Source organism: Linepithema humile, chromosome 2 (assembly GCF_040581485.1).
Source record: "Linepithema humile isolate Giens D197 chromosome 2, Lhum_UNIL_v1.0, whole genome shotgun sequence".
NCBI classification, from domain to species: Eukaryota; Metazoa; Arthropoda; class Insecta; order Hymenoptera; family Formicidae; genus Linepithema; species Linepithema humile.
Window position 1 is genome coordinate 25,635,159 of NC_090129.1, and position 19,404 is coordinate 25,654,562.

Here is a 19,404-nt window from a genome sequence, read left to right on the forward strand (position 1 = left end):
AATATTTATTTTAGGTAATTGAAAGGTAAACTTCTCTACCGAGAAATTAGAACAATCAGTTCGTAATGCTCTAACTTTTTACCCACTGTACATTACTTTTGTGTGTGTGTGTGTGTCTATATAAAAATATATAGTATTTAGTGTTTAGTGTGCTGTGCACAGTATAAAAATAATGAGATAAAAAATTTGTCCTTCTCTGAAGACATATATAAAATAAAAGCTAGGTAAAAAGATTAAAAATAAAAAAAAGTATATATTTATATACTTATTGTAATAAGTATATAAAGATTAATAATTATTATAGTTAGTTATTGTATTCTACGTTATTTAAATGATAATTATGTTAATTACCATACTAAACATGCATTGCAATACTGTTCTAGGATGTTAGAGATACGACGAGACAATACGAACAACACATAATCACTTATGCATTTCAGATTCAGTTATTTATTAACACAGTGTGCTTACAGCATTTATTAGACTAATGAAGGAGGAATTTATTAATAATTTGGCATTGGGAACTGATCTCTTAATTATACGCTTACGCGCTTTCTCTCCCAATCGGAAAGCAAGTCGAATATTGCGACGTGTTCGTCGGATGACAAAATTTAAAGACCGCGTCAACTTGGTGCCATTCTTTCTTGATATTTTCCATCAATCAAGCATAATCTATTTTAATGTAATTGATCATTGTTATTGATAGGGATGAAGTATCAAATTCAAAAGCTGAAGTGATGTTTAAATAATCTTTTTCATCGTTCGATAAAACGATTTTTTTTAATTTGAGGTGAAAAAAAATGTCTCATAATATTTGTCTCCCTAGTCAGTCTTTTTTGTTCTCGTAAGATTATCACAGAATTTGGATTATTTAGGTGAGCAGCCAGTTGTAAAAATTGACGCGATCTTGTTCACTATATTTAGCATATTTGATGTGTATCTAAGTTAATCATGTGTATTTGTACAATGAAATTTAGGAAATTACTTTAGCAAATTAATCCCGCATATCTTCGTATGAAGAATGTACTGTGTATATTGTACCGATGAGAAAGACTAGAATGAATTCATGATTTGTAGCTAGTTAATATCAAAAAATTTCGCAACAGGCACATAAAGCATAGAAATGTCCCTCTATTTATCTTCTTCCTTTTCTGTAAACAAAATGTATTGTCAACAGGAATACGTATTGTCCGTCGACAATTTCAACAATTACGTTCTTTGCTTTCTTTTTTTATTAGAATTATAAATAGAACGGAGTGTTCAACATTCAATCGTTTACAACGTTATAAAGCGCATTAGTAGTACGAATCGTCCATATTAAGAGTCAATTGGTAACAATATTAGCAGACGTGATAAGCACAAAGTTAAAACGTAGTCGATCATGCAATATGTATAAAAGTTTGTCAGCGCAACATACTTATTTCTACGATCGATACTTTTTTTTTTTTTAATAATTTTTTGCGCGCAAGATTTTTATTCGTAAAATTCCGATGTTTTACTTATGTGATGATTTGTATTTAGAATATCTTTGACCGCATCTCATACCTTGCCAATATAAGTTTTTATTTTAAATTAACAATGATTATATAATACTTATTGCTAAATAAAATTGCGGCCCGTCGAAAACATCTCTCTCTCTCTCTCTTTCTCTCTCTCTTTCTTTTATAATATTAGTGAAATCCTTTGGTTGTCGGTTGAAACTCTCGATATTTAAAAAAAGAGGAAGGGACAGCTTGAGAACAAATGTAAAGGTAAAACTTAAAATAAATATATTAAACACTCCTCCTATATAGATGCATTACTTTAACGGGGATTATCGTTAAATTAATAAACGCCATTGCTTGTTTACAGCTTGCCGACGTTGCGGTCAGCGCTATGTACACGATTAATTAGTTCGTCATACAATTCCACAGCTCTTGAAGAACTTTCGAGTTTTCTACGATTTAATTAATTCGTTTCTCGACCGCGCGAGAATTATCGTGGCAGTATATAAGGCATGCGCGTTCTCTTCTTTTTCTTTTTTTTTCGTTTTTATTTCGCGTATGTATCTTAGCCTATGTGTTTATTCTCATGACACTACTACGACGTTTAGATTTACTCGTCTACTCATCGCGAAAGGCGAAAAACGAATTAATCATGGGTATATTTAACATGCTGAATTTTTTTTTTTTTTCCTTTTAGTGAAAATTCGAACAACTTTGAGTCAAAATTTCAACATACAATAAGCAAAACTACTTCTCGTAAATGATTATCAAGTAGGTCGCTATAGTGACAAACACGATTTATGTTAAGTCTTATTTCATTGCTACATTCAAACTTCACATTTCCGATAATAAAAATCATTAGACATCAACATGCACCTAACATCGATAGAGATTGCTTATCGTTTTCCTTACACTAACTTCATTCTTGTTACACATGATAACTCGGTCCGAATGTCATACGTCTACTATTTACAATTGCTCGAATCGGTGAGAGTGATAATACTTGCTGATAGCGATACAGCTAGAGCTCCTCTCGATAAAGTATCTTGTATTCTCGTGACTTAATCGATATTCTTTTTTTATTACGATCTGTTATTTGTTAACGCCCATCTATTATGTAAAACTAAGCAAAAGTGTATATATATATGTATAATAACTATCTACACACAATTCTATCGTTCAATCACGTGTTGTAAATTATAAATACAGTATGAAAAATGTCCACATTAGCTCTTTTCAGATGAATAAATACTATACACATTTCGGGAGAGGAGAGATAGGTTTAAAAAATTTTTTTTTTCTTTTCAAATACGCCAGATAATATTGATCGGATCCTGCCCGATCTTTCAAATTTATGTTCCTGGATTTAGATGTCACCAATTGTTCCATTCTTTAGCACGCTTCGTGATATACGTATAAAAAACACGACGCTATTCTATTATGTACGCTAAGAGAACAGCTCGCGGCAGTCTTGCTGCTTGTATTAAGTGCGTTTCTCACGTCTAAGTTTCTAAGTTGAGAGTAAACGGTACGATGGGAAATTCTGAATGTGGAAAAACGACACCCGTAATTTCATTATGCAATTTCATAAGATGTATAAATCAGTGAGTGATTATTGCTATCTAAAATCGTCGTTATCGCGATACAGTATATCTTTTTTTTTTTTTTTATTTACTTTGTTGAAAACACGAAGCGCACTAGAAGAAAGCGAGTATACAAAGGTATACCTTATTTATGTTACTGGAAGAGTATACACATTATACTTCCGTAGTACGACTGTAAGGGCCGGACTCTTCAGATTGCGATAGCTTTCGCTCTCGTTTGGCAAAGAGACCTCCTAAAAAAGACGGCTGCTGAGCCAGTCCTTTACCACCAGCGCCAGGGATCGTAGCCCCTGAGTGAATAGAATGAACTTGTCCGGGGTGCTTAATGCCTTGGCTCATTGAGCTGGCAGAAGTAGATTGAAATGAAATAGACATACCGCTATCTAGAGAACCCACGCTTCCACGACGCTGCGGCTTCTCACCGGCAACTGGACACACATACACATCGGCATGTTATACACAAGCGTTCGTCGTGACGGCAAATATAATTATTTACTTGTATACTCACACTGCTCGTGTATGTCCAGAAGTGAATTGCTAAGGGCGGAACGTTTCAATTGCGTGTCGACGTCGACCGTCTCTGCTCTGTCGGAACAAGTTCCGGGACAAGGGCATATCTCCACATCGGCGACACCGGAGTCTCTATTTTCCGCGCCGCCGCGTGCGCCTCTACTGCTCTTTTGCCTCTCCAATTCGGTCTCGATACGTAAGGTCTCCATCTCGTCCATTTCGCTGATGGACTCCCTGAGATCTTCCACGAATTTACATCTGTCGTGCTCGTTCCGGGCGTTAAATGTGACTAGAACCTTTCCGTCGACACGCTGAGAGAGTCTTATGCCGTATGGATAATCTGCAAAGAAGATAAATTAGTAAAAAAAAAAAAAAAAAAAAAAAAGTTAAATTAATATCTTTAAACATCTTGATAGAATACATTCTATCGTGGAAACTTACGAGGAACCTCGAATAGAGTAACTACCATGCCGCAGAGTGGAAAGCTCTGCCGAAAAGTGTAAGTTACACTATTCTTCTTCTTGCTGAGAATCTTTGTAACGACGAGCAAGTCGTTGAAAAGAAAAACTTCTCTTTGATGAACGCCGGGTCTCTCCTTCTTGTGAATGTCCGGTATCTCATAGAGCCTGCAGTAACACACCAATCTTCTATGCGGCAGCGCCATGTTTGGCTTCTTTCCAACAATGGTCGCTTGAACCTTCATTACTTGTGACACATGGTCTGAGCCCGGCTTGAATTCGTTATCCTTCACCCGTTCGTAAATGCCAACTAGAATGTCTCTGTCTATGTCGCCGCAATCGTCGATTCCGCGAAGATTCTTTATAAAATCCTCGAGTCTCATTCTGCGCTCGGGTTTCAGATTCGGCGTGTGTAAATCCGTATTAAGCATAATAATAGCAAAGGCCAGAACGAAAACGGTGTCTGCCGACCGCAGCCTCGATATTACGTCGGGATTGCATTGACAGTAACGCTGGCTGAAGACCTCCATCAGTCGCTCGATTTTCTGCGCTTCGCCGGGCATTCTGAAATAGGCTTGGAACTTTCGTAAAGCGACATCCACCTGCATCCCAGACAGATCCAATTCCTGGGAGAAACATCTGTAAATTACGAGTGAAAATATAATTTAACATCATCATAATAATTTTTTCTACCAATATACATTTGTTTTTATAAATATATATTAATACAAATATATTGAGCATATTGTAGCGCCACTTACTCAAGCACTGCCATATTGAAAGTGTTTTGCAAATTCCCGAGATACTCCCCAATCATCTGTTTGGACAGTCCCTTTCGACTAATCAAGAATCTGGCGACACCCTGCGGACTGTTCTCCAAAAATCCGCGTCTAATGAGATAACTGATCCCTCTCTCGGGCTTCTTATTGAAGAGATTTAGGCCGACTCTGTATTGCCGCTTTCTCACCGTCTCGGACACCTTGTAGCTCGTTTGACTCGGCAGTGCCTCCACGTGATCCATCAGAGGAAGCTGGTAGCCGGAGCTGGCATGCGAGTGCCCGAGCTCCTTCACCGTGTTGGCTATTGCCACGGAGTCCGTGGTATGACTCGCACATTCTTGATGTTCCGGCGAACTCGACTGATTTTGCAATCAGAATAACAGTTCCGTTAATGCTTTTCGCTTACGTCCTCAAGAAATCGCCGTTACTCGCGCGCTAAGTACACAAGCAACGGGCGCGATGTAATGAGAGAAAAACAAAATCAGCCATACTCACAATTCCCTTGTGCTTCCAAACGGGCGAGCCTCTCTGAGCGTCGCCCTCGGAGCTCTCGCAATTGGTCGAATCGCTGCCGGAGCTCTGTACCGAACTCAGACTTCCGTTCTCCACACTTTTGCTAAGACCATTGTGACGCGGTTCCATGGATCGGGAGGTGATGGAGGACGTTCTCTTCGGTACCTCCGGCGGCACCTTCTTGGCGGAGCCTCTCGTTCGGCCGGGACAGAGTTGGTTGGCGCTGCTCCAATTCTGCGACAACGCCGTCTGCAGATTGTGCGGCGTCGACGGCGATGTACACGGCGTCCGTAACAAGTCTCTCGGTGGCGTTTCTTGTCTCAGGCCGCACAAAGCTTCCTGTACAAATGAATCGCGATTTTCTCTATTGAATTCACGTAATGGAGCGAGGATGTATAAGAAAATTATCAACGTCCGCCGTTTTGCGAAAATTCATCGAATCAACTTAATCTCACCGTTCGTTCAGCGCACCGTCACGACGCGTGTCGACACTTACCTGTGGATTATAGTAATGGATGCTGGAACCGCTCTCCTGGGAGCTCGATTCCCAGCAGGGGCTCGGTGGCAATTGTTGATGTCGATTGCACGGGCTAGGCGCCAACGAAGGCGTGTGCCTGCCGCCGCTCTGGTGCAAGCTGTGATTCGTGTGCTGATGGCCGGTGACTTGAACCTCGCATCGACCGCTCTGGCTCCTCGGTATCGGCGATTGCGAATTGTCCGCGTGCCGCCTCTCCCGCAGCGACATGCTTCTGATCGGCATCGGTCTGTTAGATTTCGCAATTGATTTAGCGGGACGAATTTAACGGAGAGATTTCGCGTGCGGAACACCGCGCATACATTACCTGTTGGCGGGCTGCGTCTGCTGAATGTATATCTGGCTGTGATAGACCATTCTCTCGTGATCGCTGAGGCCGCCCGAGCGATCGGCCGCCGCCTCCTGAAGCTTCCTGCTCAGCCGCTTCTCCGCCTTCGCCATCGCCGTGATGGCCGCGAACTTTTTCAGCAGCGTGTATCGGCGGAAGGCGCGCTGAATCGTCAGCGCCGCGTTCCTCGCCTTCACGCCTCCGTACTTCCGCTCCAGCATCTCGATCTGCTTGTCGAGCAGATCCTGCGACAGCTCGTATCTGTCGTGGCGAGAGAGAGATGACCATTTTCACAAATTATCTACCGTCGCGGCCGGAAGCGGCCTTGCTCGCGCGGACCGTTACGATTCCATATATCTATTTACTCGCGGCCGCGAAACTGGCGCAAATGTATAGAATTACGACTTACGCGGTCTGCAGTCGGCATCGCTTCAGCACATCGCCGTTGCGGACCGATCCCTTCTTAAGATGACTCTGCTGATATCCAGCGGACTGCGGTTGCCCGCCGTAGCCCTGCACCATCGTGCCGTAGCTCTGCGGCTGCGAGTAGCCGGTCGCGCCGTGCGGATACATCTGCACGCCCGCGGACGAATACGGCGGCCCGTGCGCGTAATTCTGATTCTGCATGTAGGACTGCCCGGTGATGTACGACGTCGTCGACAGGGACGTCTGACTGCCGGACGTCGAGTACACGCCGTGCATGCTGTTGCCGTGGACCTGATTAGCGCTGCTGCTATGCGACGCTAAGGGCCTCTCCACTTTCGTGGGAAAGCTGCAAAGAAAATATACAAAATATAAAAAATATATTCCCGCTTTCCGGACTTCGCACGGAGATATCGTTTTCCAGATTGTCTTTTCTTTTTTAGCAATTCAATCTTATATCTTGTGATTGTGAAATTTTTTCCGATAAGCTATCGAAGATGATAGTTCGAGCAGCGAAAGTTCTTCAAGACTATCGATGTTTCGAGCGAGCGGAAGAATATTGTTAATTTTTTTTTTTATAAAATCATCATTTTTTTCGAGTCTACCGACAGTTGTACGGGCAACCCGTATAATAAAAGTCGGCGAGAACTGTAAGGAGATAATTAAACTAAGATAACGACGTCGTCTCTTATTCACGCCAGGTGCCTCTAATTATTAGACGTACGCACGCGACGGTCTCGATCGCAACCGACGCATGTACGCGAATCGTAAAAAATAAAGAGGACGCACCCCCTGAAACGGGAAGCGCAGGCGATCATGTTGCCTTCGCGGGAACTCGGGACGATTTTTCCACGTGTATCGAATTGCGCGGATCTTCTATCTTCGTCTATGATGCCGGCGGCCGCTGGCTGCGCGCTTTACGAATGTCCTCGACTCGCTCTCGCGCAATTACACAATTAAAACTGTCTTTCAATCGCGAAAGCAGAACTCGAGGTCGCGGCGCGTTACTGCGTAGCGTGACGGCCACCTCGAGCACCGAAGACGAACTGGCGGAGAAAGAGAGCAGCTGGTGGCTGCCGGGGCCTTTTTCGGCCGGACCATCGGGACAAGAAATCCCTGAAAGGATCTCGGATCGAAGGGATACGAGTCCCCCCGGACGCACAAAGGTGTATATTATGCGCCCGTATCCGTCGGTGTGCATCTGGCAGGTGCAACGACGATAGCAGCACCGAGCGGCGATGCTTCTGACCGTGACACTCAACCTTCTGCAACCGCGGAGACTTCTTTTCTTACGCAATGGGCGTCAATTAAACGACTTACGTAAGGATGCGAGCGTAACATAAGCAAATGAACGCGCGACGTATGACAAAACCGTGTGTCAGCGGAACGGAACGCGGCGGCGGCGGCGGCGACGACGACGACCGAGAGTTCGTCGAGAGTTGAAAGCAGTGCGACGCGAATTTATTCGCTTGGCTTTCGAAGTTTACGAGGTCGAAAAAATCTCGAGGCGGAAAAAATAAATAAATGCGATACGGAAAAAAATGTCTTAACGATAGCGAGATCAATGTGAATGTATAATCTGTAAGAATTGTATTGCTGGATTATTAATATTGAAACGGAATCGCGCGAGAAATCGATGTTATCCGCCTCGTTATAGAACACATCGCTGGTCGAACCATATTTTTCTGCCGCGTAATCAGTGCGTGTACCATTAAATGTTGTACGTGCATCAACAGCACGAACGCGATGTCTTCGAATAATAAACAGGAGCGCGTAATTATACGATGTAACAGGTTTCCAAATCTCACGTTAAGCTAAAATTAAACAATTTCAGGTTTCAGAAACCAGGTTTGTAAATACATCGATGCCAGCATTGCGAGCAAAATAATTCTATTCATTATTACGAAATTATTCGCGAGCTGGTATTGCCGGCGTGCCTCGGCTGCGAGAAAATTATCGCGACTGGCCGTGATATAATCATTGCGGTTGAAACAATTTTTATCGGTTTATTCTCGATTCGATATTCCGCGAGAAAAAAAAAAGGTATCAATTTTCGATCGATTTAAGGCGCATTCTTTTCAACAAAGACGTTTGAGGTTCGAAAATGAGAACGTCGACGAGCCTTATAAGAGCAGGCGCTTCGCCAGGAGCGAAGCCGGCCTTGAATATAAGGAGAAATAAACGCGAGGAGCGGTGTGGCATTAGAGCTTCCCCAGAAAGAGGAGGAGGAACATCTGCTCCGTGGACTCGCGTGCCACGATGCGCGCGTGCTATCGAGGTCTCCCCACGCGGCTTCGCCTGCCCCGACACGCACCTGGCTTGGTGTTTTTTCTTTGGGGGGAAGATATACCCTGGGCGGCCAAACGCGCACGGCTTCTTTCTGCTCTCTTTTCGAGAAGCGCGCGCTTCTCTATCCCGCTCCGTCTACGGAAGTATCTCGAAGGAATATTAACAAAATTTATTTTCTCTCTCTTACATATGTTTCCTGTGTTATTCTTGCTTTAAAAAAAAAAAAAAAAATGAGGAAAGGAAGCGCGAACGGCTGAGCCGATGAAGTACTTATCCGCGGAACGCGCGAAGATACATAATTAAAGCGAGCGCGTTATCGATGCATCTGGCGTGACGATAACGATATATCGTGCGTACTACGGGTGTTCTCCGTTGAAAGCAATAGATGTGTAACATCTTGTTAACTTCTTAATGCGTAATTCGATTCGAGCCGCAAAGTACATGCAAATGCTCTTTGTCAAGGGAGAATTGAATTACCGCGTAGTGATAGCTCGCGTGCATTATCGTTGGCCTAAATGCACACAATGCAAGCTATTAGCATATTGCGGGCTCCTCGGGCGGATGACGCATCCGTCATATTGTATTCGCGTCGCTAACAAACTGCGCTATTTACACCGCGGGCAGATAAGGGAAACGAAAATGTTTCGCATCGCGAATTAATCAATCAATCACGCGGGTGACGACAGTCCGATAAAAGCGCCGGGGCTCTCGCGATCAATTACGACGTGGAAATCGGCTGACAGCTCATTTTCACGAGGACTCACGGAGATGCATTCGAGAATGTATCTGCTCCACTTCTCCGACGATGCAGATGCATAAGAGATTTGCGCAAGTGCCATCGCTCCTGTCTATTACGGCGTCTTTAACGTCGCTTATTCACGGGACATGTTATGGTATTCAAGTGATATATTAATAAACTTCGCGATGCGGACTCACGCAAAAATCACGCGACTTCCTCGTACAATCGCAACACTCGACGCACTTTCCTTTCGGGCGAAATATTTTCACAACATTTTTGATATCCTCCCGAAGAGTTTGCGCACCGCTGTCTCCGATATTACCGAGATAATTTCCATATCGTAGATAATTAAAAAATGCAAAAATAAACCTAAAGGAATACATGAATGTGAAACATAAATATAATTTGCAAATGAGAAGACGAATTTTAGCAATTCAACTATCCCGCCACTCTCGTTTACGGCCGTTAAACAAAGTTTAACGGTATATCATTAAAAGTTCTATACGTGATCGCCGAGCGGCTCCCAACAAACAGTAGTACAGCGCGTACATTTCTGATATCGAGAGAAGTCATGGCCGGTAAGTGTGCTAACGTGTACCGTACGGGAAGTCGTGTACACGGTGTGTCTCGAATTCATTACGGAAATTATTAAAGCGTGCTCCTATTATTGCAGCCGCTACTGAGGCTCGCGCTGCCGCGGACTAATTATCATCGAGCAATTAACAACCGTTGATTGCCATTACCGGCGTGGGTGCGCGCGCGCATACGCTTGCGCGGGCATCGAGCGATCCTCTTCTGCCTGAAATAATTTTGCTCTCTACCGGCGGCGTGTGCGAACGTGCTCGCCGATGTGTTGGGGGGGAAGAGGTGAGATGATGCCGCTTTAGAGAGATTACATTTCCTCCACTATGATAATTACGTTCGTGCGAATCTCATCGAGATAGCGCCGGATGTTAGTACCGTTGATGTAGTTTCCTTTTCTTCGATAGAATTTGCTTACTTCCCTCGCTTTACATTTAGATTCACGCTTTGCAGTGCATTATGAGATATAAAGGAAAACAAGCGTAACAGAAAAACACATATTAACACAAGGGAGAAGAAATTCTTAAAATACCTTATTCATATTTTCAACAAATTAATTACACATGAAATTATGTACAAAACCTACGTGATTATTAAAAAAAAAAAAAAAAAAAAACGAGTTCAAAATAATTCGCAGATGAATTCTCTCGTTACATTACGCGCGATAGTGTTTAGTAATGTGAATTGAAAAAATTCTGACAGAATAATGTCAAGCACGTTTAATTCGGGAATGAAATATAGAGACAATTCGTGTTCCGGTCATCCATCATTGACAGATTCGGCGGGTCGTTAGTTGGTTGGTTAAATAGAAATAATAAATATGTACCGATTGATGAACGACGTCGGCGTGGAGTAACCCAATTGCAGACGCGACCTGACGACCCTTTCCTGAACGGTCACCATCCTCGAGCTTCGCGAGCTTTGGTGCACTCTTGTCGTTCGTATCACTTGATAGCAATGGTGTTGAGTCTGAGGTGAGCAGACCGTCACCCTGTCACTGCGCGGCTCGATCATGGTGTACGCGATCATCACTGTCCGTCACGAAAATGTTCACCCTTCCGGGGGATGAGTCGCGCCTCGGCTCAGCGGCAAACCCATCGTCGCTCGCGTTTCTCTCACTCGGCTTTTACGCGAGCTCGCAAAATTGCCACAGCATTCTTTGGTTAATTGCCGGTGCCGAAGGAATCACGTTAAGGAAGATACGTATCGGTATCCAACGGACCTAAATTCGATTAAATTATGTCTCCGTGAAATTCTGACGGCGTAAATTGAAAAAAAGGAAATATTCAATTTAAGAGAATTCCTCTCTGTAGCGTCATTCGAAAATGATTATCGCAAAATGAGCTTTAGAATTTTAATTAACCAACGATTCCCACAAATTTTAACAGAATCAATGTAACAGGATTGAAATAATGATTTTATTCGTCACAATCGTCGCGAAAATTGAGGTCGAATTAATAAATTATCGGAGCATTGCATTGACCTTTATTAATATAATAATTCTCAGAATCTACATTTAGTCCTTGCGCGGAGACCGGCTTAAATTTCATTTGGATTTGAGCTGCCAAGTTTGACACTAAGTAATTGGGTTAACTATTGCCGAGCTACTCTCGGCAGCGATCAATAGTGTCGTATTTTCACTCGTCCGCCTTTTCCGGTTGATTCACGGGCAATCGTTAAAACTTTCTAATGATGCTTAATCAATATGCGTAACTGCAAGTGTATCACGATACGCTGCTGCCACGCAATTTATCCATCGCTATCGATGAATCTCTCTTTAATGAAAGCATTGTACTCATACATGTGGTCTATAAATACATAATTTCTTTCGATATTATAACTGCTATTGATTAATTCATATATTCATTTTTATTTGATTTTACTGCAATGCACACTGTAATATCTAGAACACAGAATCGGCACGTAATATCGTTTCCATTGCGATACTGCCATGGCGATAGAATTTATGAACAATCGCGCCGTCGACTACGATAAATTATAAACATTTATTTATGTCCGGCGTACTTGTCACTTCGTCGAATTCGGCGGAATAAAATTTGCAAAATTCAGAGTCGGCGGTAAATTGGAATTTTCGCGAAAAGTAAAGCGCGATTGTTTATTGGTGTGGTGCAATGCGCGACGACGGCGGCGGCGGCGGCGGCGGCGGCGGCGGCGGATACCGTTCATTCGTCTTCGGCTGCTTCGTATCGGGGACGCACGTACGAAAAAGTCAAAGACGGCGAATAATAATGAGTGTTGAAATCCTTCGTGCGAACTCGAGACCGCTCGTGAGGCGACAGACGGAAATATTCTTCGTGATGCAATTCCAAAACTCCGCGCGGGCTCGTTAGCGCGATCCGCTTCGCTCTCTTTTACGCGGACGAAAATTCGTCTCGGCTCGAAGTTGCCCGGCGAACGAACGCGAAACTAATTAAATTAATCCAGCACGGCAATCGCACAACTTCTCGGGTACACTCATATCGAATTAATTCCGAAAAAGACAAACGGAAAACTTTATTAAATCCACTTATTCGATCCAGCTTTTGCGCGTGGGAAATCGCCGACACGAGAACTGCATTTTTCACGTTTATCGCGGTTTAATTTCACAGCCACGACGTTAGGCCACGAGCGAGGGGCCAACAACGGCACCCACTTTCCGCACATGTCGCTCGCTGATCGGCGGTATGAAACAGAAAAAAAAAGAACAATAAAAATACCTTGACGGACCGGCGCGCACGTTGATTCACGATCGTCAACTACACCCGTTCTGTTTGCCGTTAGCTTCGATACCATAATGGAACTGTCAAAGTCGAATGAAAGGTGGGGCACGGCAGACTCCCACCGGCGGCGATTTCAACCGGGGGCCGAGCATATACATTGTTACGCTCGTCTCGATGCTTGCCACTGCTCGGAAATACAGGTCAATTCGCGCTGGTGCGATATCGCTGCGATCCACGTGGTGTATATATATATATATATTTTTTTTTTTAATCTACGTTAAAACTTGAAACATCGTGACAGACCGGGACGAGGTCGTTGCACCGGCGAGGGAGATCCACTTTAGCGCGGAAAAGAAGCCCGCTATCGATTTATCGGCGCGCAAACGATTTCCAATCACGATCTCAATTATGTTCGCACCAATTGTTCTCGATTAATACTCCGCACCTAAATTCCGTGAAAATTTCGCGGATTCGCGCGAAGAGTCCGAACGGCGCAAAAAGAGACGTCTAAAGACTGAAAATACGTCCGAAGATTGAACCGGAAGAAATTGAGGATTCCTTCGAATCCCCCCGTGCTTTCGCAATTTGAAAGATATAAAGAACAAGATACGGCGCAAAGCGCGCAGCAAGGAATTAAACGCGAAATGTGTCGCGTCCGCGTTTCTCGCGCGATTTTGATTGAACGCTCGTATATTTATACGTTGACACCGATAGATTTCCCTCTTTGAATCGTACGTGCCACCAGCTGAATTGCAAATAGAAAAATAATGACGCACAACGGACATATCCGCGCGCCGCCTGTACTTTCACGTATGTTAATATTGCCGCGATAGGGATTTCGCGTCAATACGGCGACAGTTTCAACGAGTGCGCGGTGTTCCAGTTTTAATTTCGCACTGGACTCGTGCGGGTTGCTGTTTCCCCGGCCTGTTGAAAAACACGCGCGTAAAATGCACTCCGAGTAACGTTTTGGATGAAACTATACCTGCGGTCGCGCTATCACGCTAACATATCACTTTTCAAAAGCCTGTCCGTCAGGCCTCAAAACTTTTTACAACTCGGAAAAATCTATGTTATTCGGCTATTCTCTCGACTTGCCACACAGTAATTTTTCAATCATCTATCCAAAAAATACAACTGATTATTTTCCCAAAAACTTTCTCCCTCCGGAGAAGATACGCGAATATATTTACCGCGAAACATTGTCGCGGAAAAATTCTCAGAACATTTCTCGCTTTCAATTTTACGTTGCACAGTTGTCTGTTTTGTGTCATGAAAATCATGAAATATAACAAGTTTCAGACACGAAGATAATTAACATCCTGCGTCGTAAAGACGCGTTTTCACTTAGCATCATCGCCGTTTTCACGAGATACCTCAGCGAGATCGATTTGACAAAACTATCACTGCTGATTCCTCGCTGTTCCATTTTTTGCGCAACACTTGCTCCTCAACGCGCTGTATAATTTAATCTGGGCGCACAAAAAGCGACACACTGCTATTACACGCGGGACCCGACTGCATCTTCTTCTCGCGCGGACCGTGTTAGTTTCGCGGCGGCCTCCCGCAGAAGTGACGTCGCAGCGGCGCGAGTAGTGTGTACGAGAGCGCAGCAGACACATCGAGATCCTCAATTTGCCTGTGGCAAAAGTAAAAGTTAGCGATCGGGAGAAAGCTCCGGTCGGCCGTGCACCTTGCGCCTAGACACGGACGACTGTGGGACTGGTCTAGGCGCGCAAATCCGCGTGGCAAAGGTTAAAAGTGATTTCTGCGGGAAGCGCTGGCGGAAAGAGGTATCGAGAGTAAGCTGCGCGACTCTCGGCGAACAAAAAAAAAGGACGCCGCGGGTCCAAAAGTAGCGCTCGTTAGCGGAATGGGTTACTAGGTTCGGTTTCGCGGGACCGGACACATTTTCTCAATTTCAACCGAGTCGTGAACGAAGAGTCGTGCGGTAACGGCGTTTAAGTTCACTTCGGCGAAACGTCACACTCTAATAATAAGTTCACGTCGGCATGCTATCGGGTACACGCGTACGCGATAATAAGTTGCGCGCACGCGAATCATGAAAGCCGCGATGGTCTTTTCCATTCTTTTTTCGTCTGCTCCTCTCGTTTCCTAATGACACGGTATTCCCGACGACATGTGTAATGAATAGCGGGAGAACCGATGCCGACGCGGAGGCCGCGAGCAATTTTCGAACTGGCGCACAGCGTGAAATTTCCGCAGCATAGGCGGACAAAAATATGACACACAAACATTCTGCGTTTTATTTTCCGTCGAAATTACTTCATCGGAATAACGTTGGCCTGGAAATCGGATTTGAGGGAAGATTTTTGGAAAAACGAATGTAAGAATTTTTTATCACGTTTTTAATAATTGACATCTGACATTAAGGGATTAATTATTTTTATAAAATCGATAACGTTAAGTTATTGATAGAAACGTCGCTATGCAACCAAAGTATTTTTATCCGCTAAGATTGAACGTATTTCACATCTCGCGGCGTGTCAATCAACGAGAGCTTTTCTCTCTTGAAATTTTCGAGTATACTCATCGGAAAAGCTCTCCCGATGTCCTTTCGCACGCGAATGTTTAGTCGGCGAATTTTATTTTGCCGCACGCGCGAGTTCTCGCTCGACTAAACGCGGGCGAAAATGTCCGGTTCTGGATAACGGTTCGTAAAATGCAGCGTAGGAAATGCACGGTCGCGCGCTTTTCATTCGATATCGTCGGAAGGATAAATTTATCTCGAAATCCGGGAAAACGTGTGGATCGGAATGCCTTCGGGAAAATGTGCCAAGATGTTCGAGTGAATAATAAAACGGGTAGTGAACGAGCTATCGATTTCTAAAGAGAGTTTTCCTCGCAGCTGGAAAGCGTCAAAAATCGCGCTCTAAGCTAGAATAAAAAATATCAACTTTGGTATCAGTGCCGTTCAAATATCAATATCATTCAATTTTCGATGATTGCCCAACGATTTAATAACGCAAATTCTTAAGATGCTAAATTAATAAATATTTTTGCAAATATAAAAAGATTCTCGTCGCAATTTCGCGGTATTGCCTTTCGTATTTCGCACTTCGTTTCGACCGTACTTTTCGCGCGTGCAAAATAAAGAAAAGAGTGTATCCGGACTTGGAAAGAGGAAACAAGGCGTAAATAAAAATGCAACTTTAAGCGCTCGAGCTTGTAGTCGAAAGTTAAGTATGAGATTCCGTAGAAGCCGAGTTACAATTCATGCTTCGTCTGGCCGAGAAACTTCGTACATTTTTCAAGCACAGTTAAGCGAGGTCGTTTGTGCGTAGGACGGCGTAACCGAAAGCGCGCTGGGCCCGATTATCCCGATATCATTGTATCCGAGTTTCGTTCTCACGCGAAAAAGGCGGGGGATGCCGTCATTCGCGTTCCCATACACACACACACACACACACACAGACACACTTGTACTCCCTGAGCAACTAGATATCGCGCAAGTGGTATTAACGGTACCGGTAATACTATTCGTACTACGCGCCTGTGCCCCACGTGCTCGATGCGTGGTGCACAAGATGCTGTTAACATAGTTATCGCGTTCATACGGTTGTACGTCGTAACAGTTCCTTCGCAGTCGATGATATAAGCACGATGTGAGGAGCGTGCATTCGGGACTTTAAACCGATGTCATTTTAAACAGGCGGTATCGCGCTACACCGAACGGCTTTGCCGCGACGTCAGAGCGAAGGAAGGTCAGCTCACGTCACTGATGCATAATTCTCCGTTCACGATCGCCGAAGGGATATTACAGCAACCGGGATATTACGCATATGTCCCAATAGGGTAAAAGGCGAAACGGCGAAAGGACAGCAGAGCGAGAAACGATGATAAAAATGAAATATTCAGTGAAGCATTGTGTTCATTATCGCGAGTTTCACGAAGTGCAATTGCGCAATTTTTTTTTATTATCTTTTTAATAGCCACATCAAAGAGAATAAAAAAAACTGCGCGTGATCGTAAAAACAGAAAACTCATAATTATACCATATAAACCGTATTAAAAAAAACAAATTAGTCCATCAAGCAGAGGTCTTGAGCAAAGTTTAAATCGCAAAATATTTTATATCGCCGAGCGATTATTTCTTATTTTAATTTTTATCGCCGACTAAATTATGTGTGCAATGTTTTAAATTATATACTTTTTTCTCATTTTCTTTCCATGATATTTTTCGCATGTAAAAAATTCGATGCATTTATCAGTTTTTAATTGAACTTTTCAGCGTTGCTAAGCCGGATTCCACGACGAATTATCATAATTATATCTATTCTCGAATTATTTTCCCGCATTATTATTCAGTAATCAATATGCGGTCTTTTCTAGCGACGTAGATACTCTTCCATTAACGCGCTGCGGCGTCATCGTCTGATGCGCATGCATGTCGATGCACTTGGGACTGATTGAAACAGACGAGCGAAGAACGTCGTACACACGCGTTACACATTCAACCCGGGCACCGTCCAAATTGCTTTCGACGCCGAAACGGAGCGTGCGACGTCGGCAACAGGCGCCGTTTCGTGACGCACACGACCAGAATTTAATACGTATCATTACCGTAGTGTTATATTGACGGCCCGTATAATATATACGTGACCGCCGTGGCTCCACTTTGTCGATGGCTCCGTTTTACCGGCGCTTTCATTTCACCCGTCACGTGTCCGCGAAACTCGCAATATTTTTAAAAGCCAAACCCGCCGCCGGAAACTCTCGAGAATCCGCATTTTTTCCAGATAATAAACTCGAGAGATCTCGAAAGATTTATTCAAACTGCTTTTGAACATTTGAATAATTCGAAAATCGATATAATTCGAATAGATATAATTATCAAATAGCTTTTAAATGCGATCAATAAATATAACTCTATCCAATTCATAAATATTCACGTCGACTAAATAAATAAATTCTAACAAAGTTGTTATTTCAACTTTTGCAGAATTTTGTGTATTGATTTAATCTGGAAAAGATTTTCTCTATTAATCGCCACGTTTGTAACGTGACTGGTTCATTAATATTCTCCATCTAATTAACAGAATCTAAAGTCTTTAATATATACATAAGGAAAAATATATTTTTAACTAAGAATATTTTATTATTCAGTTGATAATTTAGTCTTTATTTAATCGCCAGAATTTAATATAAATTTTAAATGTGTTTTTATGTAGAAAAGAACAATCTATTATACATAAAACTCTTAAAATATTGTTTTTTTTCGCTTAATTTACGTAAAATGTATCTACTTTCTTAGATAACAAAGTATTTTATTTTTTCGCATTGAGCGTTCTTACAATATCTTTTCTTTCAATATTTTCGTCAGTACTCGTGATTCATTATTGTTGCTCATTGAAATCATCAAGTGTTAGTTGAAATTAAGCTAACAAAAGATTCGCGTTCTTTTTCCTCGTTTGTCGTTTCTCACGATCCTGGCATTCTTATCTAGTGTTCTTAATCGACGTTTTAAACTTTCGTTTAAAGAGTTTCCTCCTTCCTCTTTTTCATCGTCGCGTAGTGACAGCGTGCGATTTTCAGAATGCAGCCGACTGTAAATACCGTCGTGAAAGCCGTAGCGAGCGCGACCGACTGGGACAGCGTTCGTGCTGGCTGTCCCACACCGTTGTGATTTTCTGTGAGCACAACGCGAAGAAGAGAGCAAAGTGCTTAATAGATGCTTCGATCTTTGCTCGGCTTTGATCTTTGCCTCGTTTATTCCGTGACCTCGTTGAAATACCGAGAGATCGCAACCAGTCCATTTAGGCGGCGAACTCTTGCTCAACAGAGCTCAACTTGAAACGCCGCCGCGAAGTACACCTAATATTTCCCTTCTTACCGATATACACCCAGTCGTGTGTCGATTTCACACGACACCTCGCAAAGGCCAACCGCGCAAAAGTGCACTGCGCTGCACGTCAATTTTACCGCGCGATGATTCAGCGCGCTTTTTAAGGCGCACCGATATGGCGACTACCGATAAGGTGCGCAAAGTACACACGCATTTCGTTTATTCCAACTGACATCATATCCCGCAAGCAAGTTCCGCCTAGCTGGCCGTAAAGATAGCATCGCGGAAACGCACATAAATCCGTTCCGATGTTATTTTATTTCGCGCCGCACATCCTGTTGTCCGACATGAAAGATTCGCGTTATCACTCGCCGTATCTTCCGGCATTACGCGCTATCGCGCGCTTATCACTCGGCACCGTGGACCCGCACAGCTCCGAGTATCGCGGCCGATTCGACGAGTCTTCGATTTCGCGCGATCTTCCTGGCCGCGCGGCGAACCAGGCGGCATTGAGAAACGGTGAAACGTTCGCGCGAGAGGCCGTAAGGCACGCGTGCGCCCGCTCTCGCTCTATCGCGGTCCTTCGCGGTTTCAGCTTGACTGAGCGAGCTAGTCGGCGGCGGACTGGATGTTC

The 19,404-nt window shown here is 43.6% G+C and overlaps 1 protein-coding gene across 9 annotated transcripts in view; it reads right to left on the reverse strand.

Annotated features, from left to right (window-relative positions):
- Nucleotides 1-427: 427 nt before the first annotated feature.
- The window catches only part of siz (Brefeldin-resistant Arf-GEF family protein schizo), a 39,367-nt gene continuing 20,390 nt past the window's right edge, over nucleotides 428-19,404 (reverse strand). For 2 of the 9 annotated variants that reach the window (XM_012359831.2, XM_012359838.2), the window contains exons 2-9: nucleotides 6,621-6,983; nucleotides 6,191-6,472; nucleotides 5,845-6,112; nucleotides 5,331-5,687; nucleotides 4,818-5,194; nucleotides 4,040-4,695; nucleotides 3,597-3,938; nucleotides 428-3,516 (exon numbers count right to left, since the gene is read on the reverse strand). In XM_012359831.2, coding sequence (XP_012215254.1) covers nucleotides 3,242-3,516; nucleotides 3,597-3,938; nucleotides 4,040-4,695; nucleotides 4,818-5,194; nucleotides 5,331-5,687; nucleotides 5,845-6,112; nucleotides 6,191-6,472; nucleotides 6,621-6,983 — 2,920 coding nt within the window. In that variant the 3' untranslated portion in view covers nucleotides 428-3,241. Of the gene's footprint in view, nucleotides 3,517-3,596; nucleotides 3,939-4,039; nucleotides 4,696-4,817; nucleotides 5,195-5,330; nucleotides 5,688-5,844; nucleotides 6,113-6,190; nucleotides 6,473-6,620; nucleotides 6,984-11,070; nucleotides 19,389-19,404 lie in introns of those variants that run through there. The other 7 variants (XM_067349611.1, XM_012359834.2, XM_067349610.1 and 4 more) reach the window with 7 other exon arrangements.